This window comes from Antrostomus carolinensis, unplaced genomic scaffold, assembly GCF_000700745.2.
Source record: "Antrostomus carolinensis isolate BGI_N321 unplaced genomic scaffold, ASM70074v2 scaffold2270, whole genome shotgun sequence".
Classification (NCBI taxonomy): Eukaryota; Metazoa; Chordata; class Aves; order Caprimulgiformes; family Caprimulgidae; genus Antrostomus; species Antrostomus carolinensis.
Genome location: NW_010288972.1, coordinates 178,853 through 203,541, shown reverse-complemented (window position 1 = coordinate 203,541; position 24,689 = coordinate 178,853). Strand labels below are relative to the sequence as shown.

General features: G+C 46.4%; 1 protein-coding gene across 1 annotated transcript in view; it reads right to left on the bottom strand.

The window, feature by feature from the left end:
• Positions 1-1,437: 1,437 nt before the first annotated feature.
• Positions 1,438-24,689, bottom strand: part of MEGF11 (multiple EGF like domains 11) — a gene marked incomplete at its 5' end in the record, with an annotated part of 189,125 nt that continues 165,873 nt past the window's right edge. The window contains 4 exons of the mRNA XM_029085009.1: positions 1,438-1,598; positions 2,650-2,856; positions 9,780-9,836; positions 16,742-16,808. Of these exons, the coding sequence (XP_028940842.1) occupies positions 1,438-1,598; positions 2,650-2,856; positions 9,780-9,836; positions 16,742-16,808 (492 nt within the window). The remainder of the gene's footprint in view (positions 1,599-2,649; positions 2,857-9,779; positions 9,837-16,741; positions 16,809-24,689) is intronic.

Below are 24,689 nucleotides of genomic sequence, written 5' to 3'. Positions count from 1 at the left end.
CTCACCAGTCCCCTGGACCAGCAGGTTATGGGATCATGCTTCGAGCAAACTGATGGGTGCTGGTTTTGTTCTCTTCTACTTCCATCAGGCTGACAAATGTGCAACAGAATATTTTTTTTTTATATTTAAGAGGCAATCAACTTGCTACTTCCATGTTTGCCTAATAAAATTACATACTTAGTGTCAATACTATTTCATGCTCAAAATCTACAAGGAACTGCTTAACGGCAAGTATTCTACTTTCTAGGTCAATAAAGACTTCAAAAAAAAATATAAATCAATGGTGGCTTAGTCCAAAACTTTACCATGGGCCAACTCCTTGATAATTACTTCACAAACAGTGGCTGAAAAAGAAAACCCAGTTTCAGCTCAATTTAATGACATTTCAGGTAGAATCATCAACGGATAAAGTTGCACTACATGGTAATGCACATCAAATTAAAGGGTGTCATAAATAGCATGCTGTTAAGTGCATCATGATGAGGTGGTTTGTAAAGATGGTCTAGAGAAGCCGACGTGTCTTAGCTCTCAGAAAGGAAACCAAACCCAGGTTAGTCTGTGCAAACCTGCAGCGTCCCAGGGAATTAAATGAAGGTGCATCAGTACACGCTGCCTGACAGATCTGCTGGGTTTATCTAACAAAATAGAAGCTGTAAAAGGAAAATTAAAGCCTATCTGTGCCAATCAAAGTATTTTATAGCTTGTTAAAAGTGTGGCAAGCTGGGTGTGAGACTCGCTGTTGAAACCCAAGTCATTAGCAAAGATCAGTGGACATTTGCCAACACATTACATTTTAAAAACTTCACAGAATGTCTCTGTGTTAATATTCCTCAACTCAAATACCCTGGTACTGAATATAAAGATGAAAATCTCATTGCTAATTATCGAGCATGATCTGCACAGGTTGCACATGGTGATGGCAATAAATGAGGTTTCCAGACAGTGAAATGACAAGTTTCCCTGCTTTCGTTCGGAAAAATGTCCATTTCCATGACAAAGATGTAGAATATATTCCAGCGTATTCCTAGTCACCTTGTTCCTAACGGTTAAAGGTTTCTTGATGCAGTTGGTAGGAATGTACATCTCTAAGTCCTTCTACTTGGCATGTTTTTGTGTTTTATTTTACAGCAAAGCCAGGGTCAGAATCCACACCACGCAGAGTTTTTGCCTGGAGCATGTAGACACCTTCCTGGGGTGACGTACTCCAGTCACGCGTGGAGGGGTTTCTCATTAGTTCCCGTGACAGATATAAAAATGTCTTTATAAATAACATCATGCAGCAGCAGTTGGCCCAAGCTGATGTTGTGTTACGTTAGGTCCTTGCGTAAGACAGTCTGAAGTCCCATCAGCATCCCGCAGTGCAGAAAAGGATTGTCTTCTCTTTTGCTTCCTGACAGTTTGTGTTTGCAGCACAGTGCACCAGTGAAGTTCATCCCTTTAAGACTGCTTGTCCCAAGATGGCCCGTGCGTCGGGCTGTGCCTTACGGGGAGGAGGTCGTAGTGACTCGGAATGTGGCTGTTCCTAGGCAGGTCGTATGGGTTTTGGATGTAACTGGCACTCCGACCACGGGCGTCTTGGACCACGCTGACGGTGGGCTCTGGGGAAACAAGGAAAACTGGGTTATGGTAACTAGCAGCGCTCCCAAAACTAGTTACTGTACTCGTGTGTTTGGTCACAAGTGCAGAACATGCACAGAGCATCCAGGCCTGGAGCCCCCAACACGGGAAAGATGTTGAGCTGCTGGAGCGGGTTCAGAGGAGGCCAGGAAGGTGATCAGAGAGGGCTGGAGCACCTCTCTGCTGAAGAAAGGTTGAGGGAGCTGGGCTTGTTCAGATTGGAGAAGAGAAGGCTCCGGGGAGACCTCACTGCAACCTTCCAGTAGCTGAAGGGGGCTTAGAAACAGGAGGGAAAGTGACTTTTCCCATGGGCAGAGAGTGACAGGACAAGGGAAAATGGTTCTAAACTGAGGGGAGATTTAGGTCAAATATTAGGAAGAAATTTTCACCCAGAGGGTGGTGAGACACTGGCCCAGGTTGCCCAGAGAAGCTGTGGCTGCTCCTCCCTGGAAGTGTTCAAGGCCAGGTGGGATGGGGCCCTGGGCAGCCTGACCTAGTGGTTGGCAACCCTGTCCACAGCAGGGGGGGTTTGGAACTGGATGATCTCTAAGGTCCCTTCCAACCCAAACCAGTCTGTGGTTCTATGAACATCAGTTTCCCAAATCATCTCTTCCCAGTGCAGCTTTGCTGGCAGCACCTGGGGCAGACCAGGGAGTAGAACACCAAACAGATCCAAGGGCAGGTAGTTCCCAAAGCCCTGCAGGTAATGTCTTCAAAAGACCAACACTTTTGTGCATTCAGAATCTTGCAGGTGGACTTTGCAGCAGTTTAAATCCAGAGCATAAAGAGGGGACCGCAGCCCTCTTCTGCCAGAGCTGGAGGAGCAGTTCCATGTCATACCACGCTCATGTTCCCCACCACAGCACAGAGCTGAGCTCCCCAAATCAACACACCAACGCACAGACCTTCTCCCCACAGCGTGCCAAGTCCACGCTTCTTGTGTTGGGGAAGGAAAAAAAAACCCCAAACCTCCACATTTACAATAAAAACACCAACTGTTGGAACAGACCTTCTGCCGCCTGCCCCACTTACCAACTTCGTAGATGTTTTTGTTGGCTGTCGATGAAGTTGGCATTTCTGAGTATGAGGAGTCCCTGTGACCAGGTGATTTCATTTCCACGTAGCTGCTCTCGGAGTGTTTGCATGTTAAAATGGGGGGGTCTTTAATGGTGGCGTATGGGTTTTCACTGCTGTTCAGAGAACAAGTGCTGGAGCTGCACACAGATTCTTTCATATAATCTGCAAAACAAGAGGGGAGTGGGAGCGTGAGTGGCCGGTTTGCTGAAGTGACTTACAGCTGAACCTCTGCGGGAGGGGTGGGGGGGACAGGGGCGCAGGGGGTATAAGGAAGATCCTCGAAGCATCCAGCCCAGACACCCGACGCTTGTGCTCTGGGTGTGTCCAGACCATTCCATCCACAACTCACTAGCAGGAAAGAAATCAAAACCTGCTCGATACCGAAGGTTTTCCTGTAAACGGTTCTAGTGTCACTTACTGCAATATTTAATTTTAGGTGGCAATCCTTTCCCTCCCTCCCCCTAATTCCTAAGGAGCTACGTTTTAATCCTGCTCCACCTGCCCCGCCGACCCGAAGACCCAGGCACGTGGCCGTGACGAGTCAGCTCTGCAGGCAGGCGCTTCTGCTGGTACTTGGCCTGCTGGGCCAGCTACAGGGCAAATGTCCCAGGGGCTTTGGCCAACGTCAAATGCCTTATGTTTGAAAGCAAAACATTTCTAGCAGGCATAGAACTGCATCAGTGCAGCACATGTGTGTGTGGTCCCTGAGAGCTCCAGTTTCTGGGGCTGTCCAACACCAGGAGAAACCAACTCCCTCTGCCATTAAGACCGGGAGGAAGTTGCTCCTGCTAGTGAGGAACATTTGGGTTTCCAGAGGGGACAAGCCTCCGTCTGAGCCTCGCTTTTCCTTTGCCTTTTTTCCCTCCCCCCCATTGCTGTAGACATCTCCTGCTCCTCTCCCCTGGGCTGGAGCAAACAGGAGATGGTGACAGAGGAGGTGTTACATGGGGAGAACAAGGTTGGTGTGAGAGATGGAACCACCAGTCTCCCCTGTTGGTGACCCTGGCTGGGTATGCCAGCCTGCTGCAAGGTACAGTGCCAGTCTTGCTTTAGAAAAATAAAATAATAATTAAAAAAAAAGAGAGAATAAATAGGTCTTAACATTGACATTCAAGAACGTGCCATTGCTGCTGTGTGCATCCTGCTGGGCAGTGCCATTAATTTAGAATTAGAGCGATGCAATGAAAGATGAGGCATTTTCTTGTGCTGGGTTACAGTACAAAGGCAGATCCTGGTATATATGAAATACTCCCGGTGAAATAGCGGGACTTGCAAAATAGCTGCAATCCCAGCTGCCCCCGCTATCTAGTATGGGAGACAAAAAGAGAAATGCAGGTTAAGAAATAGACAGACAACAAGATATCGCTTCTCCTGTACAAACCTCCTCTCTGTGCCTGTCCGCCCCGTCCTGCTAACTCACTCTGCTCCGCTGCTTCCCTCTGCGCTCCCTCCGTCAGCTCTGGGGCTGTGTCTGTGTGTCTGTCCATCAGCCCCGGACCTGCTGCCCTTCGTCTTGGCTCAGCTGGGGGATGAGCACTGAGCAGGTGTCCAGAGCAAGGTGTCCGCTCCTGCCCTGCCGCCTGCAGGAGCTATCGCATTGCTGTGCTCCGGTTTCAGCGATACGACCAAATTCTGAGTCCTCAGCTCTCAGGGTTAGTGAAGCCAGCTTGGTAGGAAGCTCCACTGCACAGCAAACCAGCTGGACCACAGAACCACGGCATTGTTTGGTTGGAAAAGACCTCTGAGATCATTGAGTCCAACCATACCTGTCCAGTACTAAACCAGATCTCTGAGCACCTCATCTGCCCATCTTTTAAATCCCTCCAGGGATGGGGACTCCACCACCTCCCTGTGCAGCCCATTCCAGTGCCTGAGAACCCTTTCAGTGAAGCAGTATTTCCTGACATCCAATCTGAACCTCCCCTGGTGCAACTTGAGGCCCTTTTTTCTTGTTCTATCACTTGTTACCTGGGAGAAAAGACACAGACCTGCCTCACTACACCCTCCTTTCAGGGAGTTGTAGACACCGATAAGGTCTCCCCTCATTCTCCTCTTCTCCATGCTGGGACCATCAGGGACGTGAGGGCTGGCAGAGGCCCTGGCACCAGTGCGATGTTGATTTAGTGATAAAATTAAGAACCTGCTTGTCTGACTGCAGCCTGGGTGAGATGAGCGATGCCTTCGCTTCGAAGCGAAACACGTCTGCTTTGGAACATCACAGGAGGCAGGAACCACGGTGTCAGGGGAGGGTTTGACCCTCCAGCTGTACCAACCCCGTCCCGCTACAGGCAACTCGGTGAAAAGCTGCCCTGGTCCATCCCATCCCGTCCTAAGGAGTGATGGACCATCCCATCCCATCCCACCCCATCCCATCCCGTCCTAAGGAGCGATGGAGCAACCCTCCCAGACCAGAGGCTCCCGCACAAGCGAGCTCCATGGTATTGCTTTTGCTGTGTCTGTGACTTAAATTAAGTTGCCACGCAGTCTAAGGTCCGTTAGCGTTTAACGGTGAGGAGACAAGAGACAAAGACTAACAAATCTTCTAATAAAACAAAAATCCTGAGGTTAAAAACCACCTGCGCTACACGGACTGGGCCCCATTTTTGAGCCGTGGGGAAGGTTGTACGTGGGTGATCTGTCTCATGAGGGTCAGGAGCTGAAAGATCCCAGCGCTGCCCAAACTGCTGGCGGTGCAGGAGCACTCACCCCTTCAGTGACACAGCCCCAGTGGCGGGGAGAGGCTCAGCCCCCGGCTTTTACTTCATTCTTAGCTAAAAAAAGGGCTCAGCTCCACCTGCCTGCAAGTTACAGATGCTGGTGGTTACTAAGAGTACACAATGCTCGTTAGGAGAACCTGGGCAGCCTTTAATAAGCCAGGTCTAAAAAGCAAAGCATTGCAAAGCAATCCCTGTTGGCACCGTAGCTGGGAGGGAACAAATCAAAGCAGAGCTGGGTTTAGATTGCTAAAAATGTGGATTTATATAAAAGATTGCTGGCTGCTACAGCGGAAAAGAGTGAGAAGTGCTGCTCCTGCGCTGCTGTAGCAGGCAAGTAAATAGCTGCGGGTCAGCGCTAGTTTTTTATGGAAGTGGGCACATCAGAGCTGGCACAGGCAAAAATCCCAGCACGTCATCTCTTTTATTAAGTCCAGCTCAGCTACTTTTCTCTTCCTAAGCTAAAATTCACGGGCGCTGCTGCTGGCACTAGCGCTACCTCCCACGCAGGTGTCCCTCCGGCTGGAGCCGCGACACCAGCCCTTCTCTTCCCAGGGCAAACCAGTGAAATACCAGTTGGGCTGCCCAGACTCATCTGACCTCTCCTAGGAATTGCTTTTTCCCAGAAAATATTGAGGAACAACATGCCTAAGAGCCAATTCCCACTGACGTAAATGGGAACTCAGTGTCTAGCTGGGGACTGGACTCTGCTCTGGATACAGCCTGATTTATGGAGCAGCAGCGTATGTTTGGTTACACGCTCCACGCCAGGGACTCATTAGCCCACAGGACACATCATGTGCAGAGATCACAAAGAATTTAACTCTAAAGGATGTGGAAGCAGCTGAGTTACTTTGTTATTAAGGTAATTTGGGGATAATTAAAAAGTCTGGCATCGACTGTCACCATTTGATGTCATGAATTAATTTAACCCGGAACAAACGTATTTAGAATTCTCAGCCCGTTCAGGCTGTGGGCCAAGTGTGAGCTCTGGTGATGCCACCTCAGCATCTTCCCGTGTACCCGCAGGGTCGGGCTCTGGTGGGGGCACAAAGCTCAGCCCAACCTGGGCTGTGCCACCACAGCGCTGTAAGCACTTGATCAGCTGGACACACTGGAGAAATATGGGGAATACGCTCTCATTTTGAAGTCCCTGTCTCCTGTGTTGCCTGGATACTCAGATACCAGACTTTTGAAGGAGATTTTATTTTTCTTACCAGGGACTGGAAATGTTCTTGTCCCTCCTACAGACCAGGTTCCTCTCTTTTTTTTTGCCCTGAATATCCTCTGACATCCTAATGACAAACCTTGGTACCTACTGCCACGTTTGAAGGGCTAAGGAAATATGAGGTACACAGGTAAAACACATTCTCCTACTAGTTCATGACGTTTCTGGATGGTGTTCATCAGCCTGGCTGACCTTCACTGCTGCTAGGACAGGAAACCAGCCACTGCTCATTGCTGCTTTTCAGGGTGACACCACCACATCCCTGAGCTGAGCCCCCCAAGTGCAGGAGTGTTTCCAGCTGCTGGGATTTTGCTGGGTATTGTGCAAAATGGAGGGTTTTTTTTTTTTCCCTAAATTATTAGTTCCTGAGGTTGCATTTTCCACCAGTGCAGCAGCATTAATTTAAAAAAAAACAAACCCAAGAAAAACAACCCTAAAAAATAGAGAAGGACTCAGCTGCAAGGAAAAGCCTGGAAGTGGTCTGACTGGACACCACGTACGGGCAAGAAACTGTTCTGAAAACCTTGTGAAGGTTCAACCACGGTCACCATGTGCCACCAGGCTCAGAGCTGGCACCATGGCATCCAGCCCCTCACTGCCCCAGAGGGTTCCTGCTGCTTTTCCAGCGTAAGGAGCTGTTGGACACCTCAGTGTGAGCTTGGCTGGTCCATGGGTGACCCTGGCAAACCCAAACTGGCCATGCCTACCCCCCTGGGCCTCCACTGCCAGCACGGCCGCTGCATTTCTAGTGGCAGGTTGGAAAAGGGATGTCCCTCTCCTGGCTGCCCTGCTCTGGGGACAGCCCCCAGCCAGCCCAGCACAGAGCAGGAGCTCTGGTCTTCTCAGAGGAGAAATGGAGGAAGCTGGTGGTGGATCAGGTCCACCAGAGCCTGAACTCAGCCTCAAGCCACAGGACCCCCATGCTCCCTCCCAGCAGTGCATCCCCTGCAACACTCTGGGCTGGGGCCAGGAGAACCAACCATGGTTTCAGCTGCAGGGCACGTGTTCCCCGGTCAGACCCAGCAATACTGATGGGAAAAGCCATCATCTTCAGAGTGCATAAGAGCATCTAAACACAAAGCACCTGCCTGCCAAGTCTTTTTGCTGACAGAATCCAATTATTTGGGTCTGGGATTTTATTTTATGTGAATGATCCAGCTTGGCAGATGCTTCCTCTCCATCTTTCAGACAAATGTAGCTCATCAGGGTCAATGCAAGACCTGGCAGGGCAAGGAGAGCTGCACATGGAGCACGTCACCCAGCTCCTGCTGGCAGGGGCTTAGCTGGGATGGAGAGTTCCCATGCTGCTGCCACAGTCCCCAGAAAGTGACCTTCAGACTGGACTGTCAGGAGCCTTCAGCCATCCAAAGGCAGATGCTTCAGAAAAATCTCAGCTTCTAACTACCTGCAGGTTAACTACCAAAAATCCCTGGGAAGTCTGGAGTGTGCTGTGTCCCCAGCACCTTGCCAGCACCGGCTGTGCCTGTCTGCGGCAGCTGAGCAGCCACAAAGAACACATCAAATGCCCTCATATGGCTTCTAGGCCTGATTTTTTCAATATATAAGGAGATAAACATGCAAATAAAATGGCTCAGATCCTAATAAACAAAAGATGTAGCAGCAGAAAATGCATTTCACAGCTCACTGTTCCTGTAATTCTTTTTCTGCCGCTCACACTGGTGCCCCGCTCTCTGTGTGACTGTGGCTATGGACAGGAATTCCTACTGCGTGTGTTTCAAGCAGCTTCTTAACTTTGTAAACACAGTAATTTAGTTTAATCTTGAAATTAATAGTTCCAAGTAAAAAGAACAACTAATTACACTATAATATTTTTTTTTCTGACAAGGGAATCATTGAAGTAGCTGAAACCAGTGGACTGAGTCAAATATACGTACAAAACCCTCTGAATATTTTAAATTTAGCTTTATCGAGAAAGACCTGGTCGTGGATTATCGATTTCCTTCAGAGATTCTGTGTGGCCAGGTGATGTTTTAACAAATGTGATATCACTTTATTTTGCAAACAGCAGCTACGAAGTGATTAGTGATCTCTAGACCTGGCTATAAACTGATCATTGTTTTTTATGTGCACTAGTTTTCAGTATTCCTTGTTAGTTCTGATAAAGATCTTGCTCTGTAACACCTCTCCCAGAGCAGACCAGTGGGTGTCTTGAAACCAGTGCTGTGGGAAGGTACCATTTTCCCCATTACTCAGCTGATAACCTGCTGAAGGACGTTATGGAGAGAGGCTGGGCAATATTGACCTCCTCAGCTGATGGAGGGACATTCCCAGCTGGCGTGTACAGACACAACAGCCTTGAATTCACATCAAGGACCTCAGCCTGAAACCTGCCTATTCTGAATGAGATGGACTCCTTGCTCCATCTCCTGGACCACAAGTTCTGTATGCCAAAGCCCAGATCAGTCAATCGGGAGCTTGTGGCCACTGTGCCAAGTGCTCTTGTAGTCCATACATAATATTTTCAGTGTAAACCTGAAGGACAACTGAAATCTAAAATCATTGAGCCTTGTGCTCATGACTCATCTATGATCCCTTTTTAGAACTGCCCTGGAGTCAATGCCCATTAATTGCTTCGTGCCAGCGTGACTGGTTAATGTCCTGAGCGAGGTCTTTTCTCAAGCTCTGCTATAAATCTTTCAGCAAAGGCCACATAGCAGGGTCAGCTTGTTTTCTAGCGGCTTTGTTTAAGCTCAGGATGGCTAAGAGCCCTACAGAGCCACAACTTAGCAGGCAAATGCACCATCTCATCTGCAACCGCCACCAGAAGGCCCTTGTAGGATGGCCAACAGGTCCTAAAAGAGCTTCACCTGGCCAGACAGCTCCACCTGCACCTCCTGTCCCTGCAGCAAAGCCCTCCCTTTGTGTGTCACACTGCTTTGCCGAGGCAGGAGCCTACAGCCTTGTAAAGACTTTCATCCAGAATTCATGGGCCCCAGACACCTGGCTTGGAGTCAGGAGTGCTGCCAGCTGAGCCACGCGGGCGTATTGTGTTGGGAATGGCTCTGTCCCTTTCTGGCTCTGCACAGCCACTCTCCCGGGTGCTCAGGTCTCCTATCTCACCTCTTCTATGACACCCTCCTCAAACTCTTTGCCAGGGTGACTGCAGGCACTGGATACCATACCTTTGAAGCTTTTTTCCATTATGTATGTGTTCTGACGTCTATCCATCCCACAAGCACCTGCATGAAAATGATATATAATGGAAAACAAATAAATATTTATGTAAATTGGATTGCTTTGACTACTGAGCAGCATATATTCTTTCCCCTAAATTGTATATCAAGGCCCTCATTTAGGGAGGCTCTTAAGCACGTCCTCAGCTGTAAGCATGCTCTCAGCTTCACTGGGGATTCTGTGCACGCCTAAAAATTATGCATACGCTTAAGAGCTTCCCTGGAAGGGAGGGCTTTCCTGAAACAGGGTTCTGCTCATTACCAAGAACAGCTATCCATCAGGAGAACAGGAAAAAAGTATCATCTGCCCATAACGTTCATTACTGAAACACTAGGTTGGAGTAGTAAAAAAAGCCTAAACCAGATCCTTTCAAATGTGGTCCCATTACATTACTCTGTGACTCATTTTAGGCTTTGTTTCATTCGTGGCTAGTATGTTATTTAATTCACAGCCTTAGATTTGAAGGTGTATGTAAAAATCTTTCTAAATTACCTTCTCTGACTTTGCTTATAAATTTGCACAGTTCAATAACTGGTGTGACAATAGTTCCCAGGTGGCTACAGCAGCCTGAAAATGCAGCAAGTGAGAGCAGAGACCTTGTGCAGCTCTGTAAGAACTTGCTGTTCCTTGCAGAGACAGAGATAAAAAGGGATGGGAACCTTTGCTGTTTTCACTACTGCAAATTAGCCTAGATCTTAATCAAAAGGAAAATCTAATGTAAGCCTTTAAATCTTTTTAACTATGAAGTCTGATATTTCTTATTGACTAGCAGAATCAACACAAATTCAGTTACTGAGATGGAAACATCTTTGTGGCTTATGGGATTCCCAATCAAGTAACTAAGTTACGCTGGTGAAAGAGCTCTGCAAACTGTAGGTCCCAGGGGTCTCCCAGCTATTTGTCCTTGTGCGTCCTCTGGTCTCTACAGAAAAAGCTGTCACCACCACCAGCAATGATGTACCAGTCTCTTCTTCACGACAGCCTTGGGGTTTTTTTTGCTAAATAAGCAAAATCACTAAATTAGACAACAAATGTGTTACCGGCACATGAAAGACAAACCCTTTTGCTCTGATTCTCCAAGTGCCCAGCCCTGAGCACAGAGAAGGTGCTGGCTGTGCACCACCAGCTCTCTGTGATGCTGTTCTTTCCCTTCTGGCCAAGGTTGACCCCCAAACTGTTTGAAAATTTGTTTCCCACCCTATTCCTGGAGTCACTCCTTGGAAGAAGATGCAGAGGGCAAGGCTGACTGGGCAGCTGGACATAGTGGGGAAGCTCTTTCACATAACGGCGTTAGCTGTGTGCTTTTTTTTTCCTCCTCTCCTGCATTTCACTGGAGCAGAGTCCTGAGTGAAGAGGATGGAGCTGATTCATCCCTTGGCTCACATCCACAGGGCTAGTGTTCCCTTTCCCAGCAGTGGTGCTCCCAAAGGCCATCCCTGGTGATCTCAGGTCCTCCTGACAGGGCTGAGCAGGTCTCTAGGGGAAGGAATCCTCAAGTGGTATCTGGGGCAGGAACATCCAACTGGTATTTAGGGCAGGGTGCCTCCCGGGTGCCTCCCCAATACGCAGGGTGCCTGTGGCAAGAAGCAGCTCGCACCACACAGAGCCAGGCTGGTGTGTAAGAAGTCGGTGAGCGCACAAGTGGGGTTAGAGGGTGAAGGGAGCTGTACCCACAAAGAGAGAACACTGACAGGGAAGAAAAGGAGACCAGGCTGACCCATGGGGAGGTCACTGGACACAGCATTGCTCACATAGTGCGACAGCAACACTGGAAGAGCCTCTGGCTTCGGAAGACTGGGATGAATAGCTTTGGTCAGGACCATGATCCAGTCCTCTCCAGTAACTTTAAAATATTGACCAGTCATGTTGGAGTTAGAGACAAAGCAAGCAGCATAAAGCAGAGGATTAATCTTCTAGGATAGTGCCCTCGTAACTGCAGGGGATTAATGAGATGGTTAGAGTAAGGACCATGAAGATTAAGTGACTTAGTGAAGCAGAGGTTACCCTGGGAATGGTTCGCTGTGCCCCCTGCACAGTTAATCCTTGTACAGAAATGTTGCAGCTGTTGTGAGCATCTTCATCAGATCTTTACAGCAATGTTCCCATCGTGACTGTGAAGAGCTTTGGGGCTGCTGCAAGGACGAAGCAAATATCACCCAGTGCTTTCTGTGGCTCTGAGGGGAAGGACTCCACCTTCCGAGTGTATTTCATTTGCTCAGCTCCATGCGAGCTCCTGCCAGTCCTACTGGAAACATCAGGCACATCAGGAAGGGCTTCTGCAGCAGCAGAGATCACTGTGCCTGCTCTGAGTAAGCCCAAACTTGCTGTGAGACCTTCCTGGAGGGCAGGCTGTCGTATTAACACAGGATTTATCTGAGTGAACTTGACTTCTCGATCGGAGTCGAGGGACGGGCAGTCCTTGCCCACGCTGAGCTGCAAAACAGCATGTTGCCAGCTCGAGCTCAGGTCTCACTAACTCCAGTGGAGCTGTAGAAAACTGGGAATCCTTTTTACGGGAGGATGGCTGAGGAAAGGTGGGATACACCTGCCAGGAAAGATACAGGCAGGGGTGGTGCTGCCTTGGGAGGGCTATGTGACCCCTCAAAGCCCTTCCCCACCTATACCCTGTCATTCTGTCTTTAGTCTTCTTTTATGTCTGTTATAATTCTGTGGGGTTTATGACCCGTTTTTCTGTATCCATTGCATTCCTCAGGAGGTGAAATAAATGATGGACACATTATTTTTTAAACTGCAAAAGTAGTTAATGTGGAAAAGCCCTAAACAGGCCAGGAAATCTGGTACTTCAGGGAAATCTAGGTTTAAGTTTGAAGCTAAATTGTCTGCTGGGGTGAAATCAGAGGCTCAGCTGGAAATATTTTTCCACACCTCTTGGCTTTGAGAAAAAATGCAAAGTCAGCTCTGAATCAAACGTTGTAGCTTTGGTCCTCTGGAATTAATGCAGCTTTGAGTCACTCAAGATGTGCTGCAAATCACACTTTAGTCTCTGCATTAAGGACTGCTGTTAAAAAAACATAACAGATAAAATCATTTTTGTCCGCAGCCCGCTGTGCCCAGCACTCCAGCTAATGAGCATAACAACCTTTTCTGAACTCAGCCGGTGGTTTAGGACTTTTTACTTGCTTGGAATGGGGGCTATAAGCTGGTCTCTGCAATTGCTTAATGCAGACTGGACTAGAGCAAGAGAGATTAGTCACAGGGCAAACTATTCCGGTTCTGCAACAAGAGACTGAATAGAAAATGCAGACAAGCCATTCCTTGAAACTAGTAGGACCAGGCTGCATTGACGAGGTAATGACACACAGCCAGAGTGACAAAGTCACCTCTTCTTGTCACCACAGAGTCCCCAAAGTCTGATCTCTCAAGCACACATCCATGAGGATTACTTGTGAAATGTGCTTATCACTAGACTCCAACTCCATTTAACAGATATGATTATGGCTCTGAAAAAGCCTGACCGGCTGATATTTGAAGCCCACCAGCAGATGTGCCAGCAGTAAAACACGGGCTTTGTTCTGCTCCTTGCCTTTCCCAGTTGGAAAGAACACAAACCTGGCAACCGAAGTCCTGCAAAACAGGCAGAATACCTGCAATCTGTTAAAATCCACTGGATGTGTATGTACTGTGGATATACATATGTGTACTTTTATATATATATAAAAATATATGCATAGATATGCATACACATACCTAAGATTCATGGTTTTCTGCACAATTTTTTCCTCTTAGGCTCAAAAACCCCCGATTGATAACAGAGGGAACATACACATTGACTTAGATAGGAGTTACACTGGGTCCTTAATTAAGATTAAATTGTTTTGCTTAACACCACATATAGGAAACAGCCTCTGGCCACCTGCCCTGCACTCTTCCCAGGAAGCTGGTGCTTGGTCAGGCTGATTCTCTCCTGCTTCCTTGCCATGTCTGCTCTATCATCTCCTTGCTCTGTGCCGCCGTGGCAGCCTGTAGGACGTGCATCTGAGAGAAGGGACTGTGGTGGACTCTGAAATGGGCTGTTCCTTTGGCCCTGAGCCCCCTTTCTCCGCTCCCTCACAGAACATCTTTCTTCCTTTCTCTTTCCAAATCAAATGTCTGAGGAATGGCTCCTGGCTCAGCAAAGGCCAATGATACAACCTGTCAGCGATTAAAAGGTGTTTTCCAAAGCTGTAAAACTCCAGCCTGCAAGAGTGAGGAGAGCAAAGAGGGGTTAATTAAAGCACTCATGTGCCGTTAGCTGTGTGATTGCCTTTAGGAGATACACAAGCAAATGGAAAGTACATGGCATTTCCAGAAATCATTCTGTTGATCCTCTTTTAGACACAGATCTAGAGATAGATTGCTTGGAATCGAGGAGCTGTGGTGCGAGCACACAGAAAAGGGAGTGATACCATCAATCAGCTGAGCAGGAGTGTTCTGCTTCTGATTGAAACAGTCTCCTGGCTTCTCCTGGGCTGCCAGCCACTGCTCCTGGGTAAGGCAGCATCTTCTCCTTGGGAGTAGCTGCTTCTCCTGCTCTCCCTGAACTGTGAGATCAAAGGGGAGTCCAAGTCTGGATCCTGTGTGCTATTGAGAAGCAAGGTTTTCCCCTTCAGAAGAGTCCCTGAATCCTGACATCCAGTCTGAGCACAGCCATGACCCTGGAAAGTGCTGCAGTTCAAAATATAAATGGTGTCAGCCTGGGACAGGGCTGGACTGCATCCAACTTTGAGTAGAGTATTTATTTGAGCAGAAATGCATTTCATAAGGTAAAAAAAAGAATGAAGAAAACTCCTTATGATTGCAGGTTTTAGAAGATGAGTGAGTTAATTTTCACACAGCTATTCTTACAATTTCCTTTCCCCCAACTATAATTCATATTTATGCCACTTGCAATTTCTAATAAGCCTACAGACATTTTTGGGAGCCTGATGCTCTTTCTCATCTGGTTGGTCTGAAGAGCCCATCTGTTGGGACCACTGCCTCAGCTGGAGGAGTCACTGGCTGAAGAACCAGGGTGGCAACCAGAAGAGTTGAGGGTTTTCCATCCATTCCAAATTTCTCTTTAATTTCCCTTTAAGTCCTCTTCCCTGCCTCTAGCTCACTTACTAATGTATCTACTCTCTAAAATACTTCACGGGGCCACAACAGAGGACTTGTCCACTGCTACTTTAACTATTTTTAACTGGATCCAGCCATGGACAACACTCAGCTGCTATTCCAACACGTGAGCTAGAGCACCTGTGCCATAAAAGCTGAAGCTAACAGTGGGATGAGAAGGTGGTACAGCTCTTTACCTCTTTGGTACTTCCATGCATGATGTGGTTTAAAGGTCAAGATCCCCTGTGTGACCTTAGTAGGCTTCACGTATATTTTATGTTTGCAATTCAAAATTGAAGGGGTTTTTTTTTGCTTTCTTCTGAAATTTGCATGTGTAAGTGGAATCTGCAGCTTTTATTGCACAAAAGTAACACCAAGAAATGAAAACATCTTACAGTTTCATGTAAAAATAGCCTTGATCGAGCAAGAATTCAACATTATGGAAGTTAGCATAAGGAAGAATTAATTTAGGTATTGAAAGGAGAGAAAAAGATCTCATTTTTATCAATTAGTGTGAAATAGACATTGTGAAAAAAAAAACAAAGGAAAAAAAAAGTGTCTGGGATGCAAAATGCTATGGAAAACATCATGACTGTTTTGCTGGAGACCACATAGCTAAAGTATTTATCACTTCTACATCATTCTTACTGCCAAGGCATTTAGCATCACTTCTGCTAGTAAAATAAAACACATGAGTGCAGGACAAATGTGGCACACAGGGAGTCCAGGACACCGCGAGATAAAAACAAATAAAGCTAGTGAGCAAAGCAGTAAAAGAGTAAAAGGAAAATTAACTTGATTTGAGGAGCATTTGGAAATCCTCACCACCTCCAACACTCCATGTTACACACTTAAGCACAACAGCGGTTTCGCAGCTTATAATAGAGAAGAAAAAATTAATGGTTGATAATAATGGAAAAGGTTTTTGCATTGAAGCTCAACAGTTTTGTGATTTTCCTGATGCAGAGAAGACTTGATTTTTGGAGCAAGGCATGGTATGTGACCAAAAAAGCAGTGACAAGATGTAATGCCTGGTGGTGCCCTATGTTCATTCCTTTGCCACGTGAGCTGTGAGATAGTTGACCTTAAAAATCTTATAATACCACTTAATACTGCACTTTCCCTCATAGTGCATATTTTCAGTAAGATATTAGTGATCCCAGTAATGGAAAGGGCAAATGCCTTCTGCCATTGACAAGCTGAACTCCAAGTGCTTAGATAGGAAAACAAATAGAATTCAAGGCACTAAATCTGGGTAGGTTTTGAGATAAGAGCTGCTGAAAACACTGTTAAAACTGAGGCCAGGGAGAATAAACTCAGAAAAGGCAATTTGACTTCTCTTCTGGCTTGTTTGCACTGGCTGGTGGCTCAAAATTGCCTGAAAAATGGCCACTGTATGATTAACTGGGAGATAACAGCATCTATCGCACGCTCCAGCTCCCACCAGAGGCTCCACAGCTTTATCAAGATGCCGGTATTTAGGGCTAAACTTTATTAAGCACAAAAGGAAAAAAATCCTAAATTTGCATTTTAATGTTCTAAGTTAGTCTTTAAAAAACCCATTTATAGAGTAGACAGTGATTCAATCGAGCAACCTAGGAGGGATATTGGAATGGATATTGACTCTGCTTTCCCAATCTAGGGTTTGTGGTAAAAGAAACAGTTTTCAATTCTCCATCCTTCCCTACTGACAATTCTGATTGTAAAAGAAAGACAACACCAAGATTCTTCATTACTATTAATGCCTGTATGAAAGGCTGATTTGGAATTGCTCTAAAGTCTACTAAAGTGATTAAATTGTTTAAAAATTACTGACCTAGTTCATTCAGATAGCTGTAGGGTCTCCAGTCTGCAGTTTCTCTGTCAAGGATTTTGTTACTGAGCTGTTCAAAAAGTATGATAATGGGTTAATGCTGAAATAAACAGACAGTTCCCACCCGAGACTTCAGCCCAGTGATGTCATGAATAAAAATGGGAGATGGCTATTACCTCGGCCTCACCATTTCAGTTCTTTATCTGAATGAATTTGACAGTTGTTCACTAGCATTAGGGAAAATCACAAAGGAGAGTCACTTCACCAAGCAATGAACACAAGCATGCTGGAAAAGACAGGATTTCCTGGAGTAACCGGTGACTGCGACTCGAATGCCTGTGTACATGGAGTGACATGTGGCAGTTGCAAAATAAACTCATGAAGATGGATGGATCAAAACCACCTACAGAAGCATGCAGAGAAGAGCTGTTTGGAACAAAGGAGGTTGCTAATACATCTGTATATTTAGTTAAAAGAGATGTAAGGGCTACAGGATTTCTCTCAATTCAAGGAAAATCACATTGGCAATAACAAAGCATAAAGGCCCGTGCGGATCTGCCAGCAAAAGCAGAGAGGAGTCCAGGGCTGCCATCCAGATGCTACTGTTGGAAAAACACCTTTTGCAACGAGGCTGCTGGGACCCTCCGTGTGCCCGGATCCAGCAGGGCTGCAGAGGGATGGATGGATGGACACAGCCTGTGCTGGTGGGGTGGAACCATCTGGAGAAGGCTGCCTTTGTGCTGAGCACACGTGTCAATACACTCTTGGTTTTTCTGCCATTTGTTGAAGTCTCACTTGAGGTAGGTAACGCTCAAGCACAATGCCAAGGGGCAAGCACAGCGTCTGCCTGAGGGATGAGGATTTTGAGGACCTGGGGTGAACTTGCTGGAGCATCTCAGCCCCTCACGCTGACAACTTTTTGGAGGTGCACGGCTCCACTAGACTGGGGCACCACAACAAAGGTGGCTCTCCAAAGCCTATGGAGATCAGGTGAGTCCCAGCAAGGAGGGGCTGTGAATCACTGTAGTTGCTAAAGCTGATGAGTTTCCCACCTTGCAAGTATTCCTTTGAAAGCCACACCTGCTGAAACTACAGCTGGTCCTGAGGAAGTTCCTGAAAAATTAACATTATGAAGCCATTGTTGCTCTCCTGGGTCTGTTTCCAAACTGGAAAGCCTGCTGACTCTGTTTCAGAGGGTTCTGATAATAGCCCTGCTATTTTACTGTATTTACAAGAAAATAATTAAAAACAAAGGAGGTTAAAATGGAAACAAAGTATTCAAAATTACCACAACATTTAATTTTTCCTGATCTCTTAATAATTTTCGCTTAGCTTTCATAATGAGTTTTAAGACTGGGAACAACAACAACAACAAAAAAAACCCCTCACTGATGTGTTGAAGTCTACTGGGATATAAAATCCCAGCTGGCACCCAGCACCTACAGCCAGCCCCCCACCTTCACAGCTCTATGTATCAGCCCTCAGTGCCACAGCCACCCCACTTCAGGGTGCAGCAGCCTGTGTTGTCCCTGTGTCTGCAGAGCAGTGTCCCCAGACACTGAGGATGGCTTTGCAGGAAGCCCATGGTCTGGGTTTTGTCCTACAAATACAACTTCCCTGGTCTCCAACTGTGCTCCTGGAAATAGCTGATGGTGCCTGTGTCCCCTCAGGGAAGGGGGACGTGGCCCTGTGCTCTCAGGACATGTAGTCCCGCGTGTCTGCTGAGTGTGTGGTCACAAATGTTGTCACTTTATGTTGTGGTACCAGCCCAGGAGCCCAGCGAAGCATGAGGTGCACTGCACAGGGTGCTGTGCAAAGAGACATGATGGCCCAAACCCTGTTTTGGAGAGATTTCCTTAAAGGAATCCCAGTCAGATGGGGAGGGACAAAAGGGTTGTCCCATGTAGCAGTTGGGGACACCGCTCTGTGCCATGTAACATGGACACAATCTCAGGGGGAGGGCAGTCACCAGGCAAAGTGCTGTTGCCAGCTGAGTCTGCTGCAAGGAGCACACCACGACCTGCAAGGAATAACCATGTCATGGGAGGTGGAGAAATGCAGCAAGAAGGAAAAATGCCTGTTACAAGTGGGACTGGGAGACAGGAGGAGGGGATGGGGCTGGGAAGCCATGTAGCTCCTCTGACCCATGGTTTAGGTAGTGACCACGCTGGGGAGGGCTTAGGCTTGAGAAATCTCCTCTGGCAAAAGTTCCTGTATAAATAGGGCAATGGGGACCAAGAGGATGCTCCCAGCCAGGCAGATGTTCTTCTGCAAGCTTCCCCAAAGTTGGGTCACTGAGGGTAAAGCTGCAGAGCTCTGCAGCCTCTCCCTTATCCCTAGGGAAAGCACCTGCAAATACTCCTCTCTACCAGGAGCACCACATTTGGGACAATTACACTATATATTCCAAACTGCACAGTGATGTTTAGAAGCTTTTATCACAGAAACTGGGTTTCATTTGGGTGAAGATTTGTAAAAACCAAAGGCAAAACCTTGCCCTCCTTGACTGAATCCTGCTGACTGAATCCCATTGATTCAGGATGCAGAAAGTGGTCTGATGTGTTTTTACACCAAGTGTGATCTGCCCTGGCTTAAACAAGCACAGACACAGGACACAGCACAGATAGAAACACACTCACACACACACACACACACACATAAAATGTTGGGTCTCTCTACAAGCAACTGGATGGTATTTTTTAGAGTGATTCAGCTGAAGCTTTTACCCAAACAGGTTTCATCATTTGCAAAGAATGTAATTGTGCTCCAAATGGGGTGAACTCTAGCCTGGAATAAAGATTCAGGACACGCAATAGCACAAATACACTGACCACACACACACATGTAGCTATGTGTGTGTATATATATATGTGTGTGTGTGTGTGTATGTATATATATATACATATATAAAAGAAAATACACACAGGCACACACAGAGAAAGACAGATGAATGCCAGCACGCTGAAAGGAGCCCATTTCAGATCCCTCTGAAAGCCAGGCTCCAGTTGAAAGGGATCCTGCTGCTGAGCCACCAGCACTGACCTTGAAACAGGCATTAATTCAGGCGGTTCTGTGCCCCGCGCTGTGCGCAGAGTGAAGCCAGATGATCACAACGGTCCCTTGTGGCCCCACAGCCCATGAATCTCACATCAGAGAGCACCAGCAGTGCAGTGATAGCTCTATCTAGTGCCTCGTCCCGTTCCTGCTCATTTTCTGTCTCTATATATTCCCACTAAGGTAACATGTGTCATCAGCTCATTAGGCACCTTTGCGCCAGCCACTCTCCTCAAGGACGTGCCCAGAGCACAGAGAAAGTTGATAAAGCTGGTTGCCTGCAATATTTCTAGAGCAATCATTGTCCGAGAGCAGTGGCTGTGACTGCACATCCTTGCTCCTGGCACAGGCTGTGCATCTGGCATCTCCCAGTTGACAACACAGGAGTCATTTCTTTTATCATTCAGCAGCTCTTTGTATTCCCCCAAACCTGGGAACATCAACACAGAGAGCAGATGTACAGGATGGATGGCTGGGGCAGTCAGAGCAAACAACAAGGTGATGAAAAGCAGCTGGTTTTGTTACGTGGTCACAGAGGAAGGAATTTGCCGTTGCTGGCCCTACACTCGAGCCCGTGTAAATCGGCGCAGCCCCGCTAACGACACGGTCAGTTCTCATCAGCAGAGCCCACGGCGTTTTTCTTCATTTCAAAACTCGCAGCAATAACATCAATGCTGAGTTTTCAATCCAGCTGCACCACTTAGATCACACTTATTAAAAGTCTTTGAGTTTCTATTAAAAGCTGTGTTTTTGCAGGATTTATAAATCAGCTCACAAACCTAAAATTTGGCATGAAGAGCTATGGGCTAGAATTTATTTTATTTAATGAAATTATTTGGGGACATTTCTAAGTTTTTCAGAATGCAGTAATTATAAAGAAATGTGATTATAGCTGTCTCTGTGCTACTATCATTTCTTAACACACTATAATTTGTTAACTTTCTTTTTTTTTTAAGATAGAAGATACTTCAGTTTTTACTGTGAAGCCAAATTGCTTTTCTGGAGGAAAAAAAAAATACTTCACAGTAAATTTATCCACTAAAAACCCTAGCTTGTAATTTTAGCAATTTGGTTAAAACAACCTCATATACGGCAACTTTTCCTTTAAGATCAATGAGCTGCTTGAGGAAAGCAAAGTCATTATCTGCCCACCTGATAGAGCTGGACAGATCACAGCTGCAAGCTGATCACCAACATGGCATTTGTCAGTGCTCAGGTTTTGTAAGAAGTCCATGGTGATTAGGCAAATAAGCTCTGGCAGGAGCTCCATCACACCTTTATCCTCCAGGACAGCAATTGATAAAGAGTTTTGCCATTAACTTCCCTGATTTACTGACTTCAGGTTTCCATGGTCCAAGCCCAAGCTCCTCAGTTTTAGACGGCCATCCTGAACACTCTGCAGCAGTTCTTTATTTGCAGTCTTTCATTTTCTTGGGCAAATTTTAGTCAAAGGTACTTTAACGATGCGTTCTGTGTTTGAATTCCTTTTTATTAGCTGGGTGACATCCAGTCAGACCATTTTCAGTGACCTCTGTTTTGCAATTTCTAATTTTATGTGAAGTCTTTAGTAGAATTTAGATCTTCTTTTAATTGATGTGAATCTGCTGCCTTTAAAATTCCAGAACATCTAATAGCAATTGATTTTTATGATGTCTGTAGAAACCAGGGCTCTAGCTGCCACGCTGTTCTCCTCTGGTAGAGAGTGAGAGTGGAATTAAGAGCTCTGCAAAAGCACGAGGTGAGAATCTTCCATTTGCTTGTGGCACACCAGTGCAGAAGTGTTTTATATGCTCATGCTTTATACACAGTGTTCTTCACAAACCTTTGCAGCCTTTTGTAAAATGAGATATATTCCTACATCCATCCACAATTCAAAAATTCAGATACAGAGCTGGCATTGAAGCACTGAGAGTAGTTCTGCGAATGGTCCCTCTGGGCAAATCAGGTCCTCAGTGTCTGAAGATCTGGTCTCTAACTCAAGCAATGAGAGCTCCGATGTGAAGACACGGGTATGGAGGTAAGTGTGTATCTTGATTTCTCTGCTTTGGAAAATTTTGGTGCACAATTTTGCTTGAGCTCACGTATGACAGTCCTTGGTAACTTGCAGCATTGTTATCATTTGCTGCTGCACATGTCATAAGAATGAAGGCAAAACCTACTGATAGGAGCTAAGAGGCAAAGCTCACATTTTGGCTTCACTTAAACTACTAGTAAAATATCCAGTGATTTCAGTGGGGCCAGCATTTCAGCCAAGCTGGCTTTGCAAGCTCACTCACATGGGAAGAGCATTTACCTATAGCAAGGTGCTGGTAGTTAAAAACTTGCACTGAGATGCAGGAGCCTCTGCCTCCTCCTTAACCCCAGCGATGCAGAGCTGTGCTCCTGGACCCTGCACAGAGACACAGCTCAGCCCTACCAACTCCTGCTGGCAGCCAGAGCAGGCATTAGGGACACAGGACTGGAAGGGCTCAATCCAGGCACCTTTTACTGCAAACACCCAGGCACACACACACTTAGATAGCTGATCAAGCTCCATTTTAACAGGAATCAGATTTATTTGTCCTATTAGTCTTACTGGGAAGCTATTCCAAAAATCTCACTGATCTGATGTTAGAAATCTCATTTCCAGCCTGCGTGCATTCATGGCCAGTTCATCCTCATTTGTTCTTGTGCCAGCTCTGTCATCTAACTTAAATAGCTCTTCTCCCTCCTAGTGTTTACCCCGTTGTATTTATGGATGGCAATCATCCTCCCTCTCAGCATTCATTTTGCTAGATAAAAGAAGCCAAGCCTTTTTTTAGTCTCTCCTCATATGCTCCCCCTGATCCTCCCACTTGCTTTTGCCTGCCTGTGTTCCAGTCTGAGCACTCCACTACCACAACTAACCAGTCCTGTATATGCCAGGAGGATTTTAATGCCTCCACTCATACTTGTCTTCAAAGTTTTTACCTTCAGGACACGTGTAGGGTGTCAGCCAAACATCTGGCTGGCAGAGGAGAAATGAGGAGGTAAGATACCTTCTCCCTGGTCCTAGAAGAGATGTGGGAAGGCTTGGCAGTGCTCCCTTCCTATGAAGACAGGTCTATCTCACCGTGGTCCTCAGTGTGATGCTGGACCTTATAGCTTCTGCTATCAGCCATCCCTGCCCACCTTGCTTCCCTATGAAGTACCCACTGCATACACTGATAACAGCAGCCAACAGTGCAGGACAGCTGTGCTCTGTGCCCTGCACCAGCCTGACCCTTGAGGAACCAGGACAGGAATGGGAGAGGAAAGCAGAGACAGCAGGAAGGAAAATAGAAATAATACGTGTATAGTTGGGTGAGAAAAGAGAATAGGAAAATGAATATGAGAAAAAACCAGAAAAGATAATAGAGTGGAGAGAACATCAAGGGAAGAGGAGAGAAAAGGCAAAATAAGACACTGAAAGAGAGAAGAGGACAAGAGGGGCAGGGGGAGCACACGAGAGAGAAAGCCTTCTCAGACTGGAGCAGGGCTGCATCTCCCCGTTGCCCTGTCTTTGTACCTTTGCCCAAGCTGTCTCTGAAAGAAGTGACAGAGGAATGGCTCCAGTCCATCGCCTCAAGGCATGATCTCCTTTGGGCACAGGGGGGATAACACATCCAGGGCTCTGGATCAGCACTTCAGAGATTCCTCTGCCATTTTTTTCATGTCGCATCTGTGCTGGTTCCTTTGTGACCCCAGCTGGCACTATAAAGAAATGAATCCTCCAAGTACAACTTGTGCACATTTCCCTGCAGAAAATGGGAATGGCACCAGACAAACTGATTTGGAAATGAAACTCGTTAAGGCAGCCATTAGGGGCTTTATATGCTCCTTTGTCTTACTTGGCTGGAGAACTGCAGCATATTTTTGGCCATCCTCAGCTATTCGGTCCTGCAAAGCATTCTCATGAATAAGTAAGATGGTGGGAGATCTAAAGGAAATATCAGGCCATATATTTTGATAAGTGCCCTGAAAATACCAGATCTATTGTTTTTTGAGTATCAGGACAACCTGCTGCCTGACTACTGATAGCCAGTACTACAGCAGGGTGAACAGATTCCAAGCCAGTCCAACTGCATCACCTGGGTTTTAAACCTTTTTGGCAGCTTAATATTTGAAGTAGCTCTCTGACAAGATGGCATTGCAGGCTGGGAAATCCAGATAGGTGCTTGCTTTGACCTTTCCTGAATTAATTTAAATTACTGCAACAGAACTAGTGTTCCAGACCCACACTCGTGGTGTTCGTCCTAAATTTGACATTACGAGCGTTTGCACTTTCAATTTGGGGAGCAAAAATACATGATGCAAGGGGACCATCTGCATCAGAAAATGTATTTACACATCTGTCTAAACTTTTCTCAGAGAAATCTCTGGAGCTAGCCTTTTTATTACATTTTAATGAGATTTTCTTTTAATAACCAAGAAATTACTTACAGGAGTACGTGTAGAAATGTCTTTGCACTCCCTATCTCATAGAATACTGTCTTTTCTTGCATGAATCTTGTTCTCATGGCTTTCCAGTTAGCAAAGCTACATTTGGATTAAGGTGACACAGCCTGCAAGTACCATGATTTTTAAAGCTGACAGCCCTGATGAAATAAATTGCATTCCTCTGCTCCCTACCCTTTCCCTGCTTTGGCTTCCTAGGGCTCTAAAGGAAGAGCTGTCTTACCATTTACCATATCTAAAGCTATTGCTAACGTGGTGAGTTGAGTAATGGTGTAGTCCATGAAGGGTCCTAGGGAATCAACAGCAATGTGTGATAAGGAAAGTACTCCTGGATGTTTGAGCAACCCAGTCTGAACAGCTCTGCTGGAGAGCCTGAAGTGACAGCAGAGCTCTCAGAATGCCCTTGGACAAGAACAGTCCCCAGAAGCACCCTAGATACCTT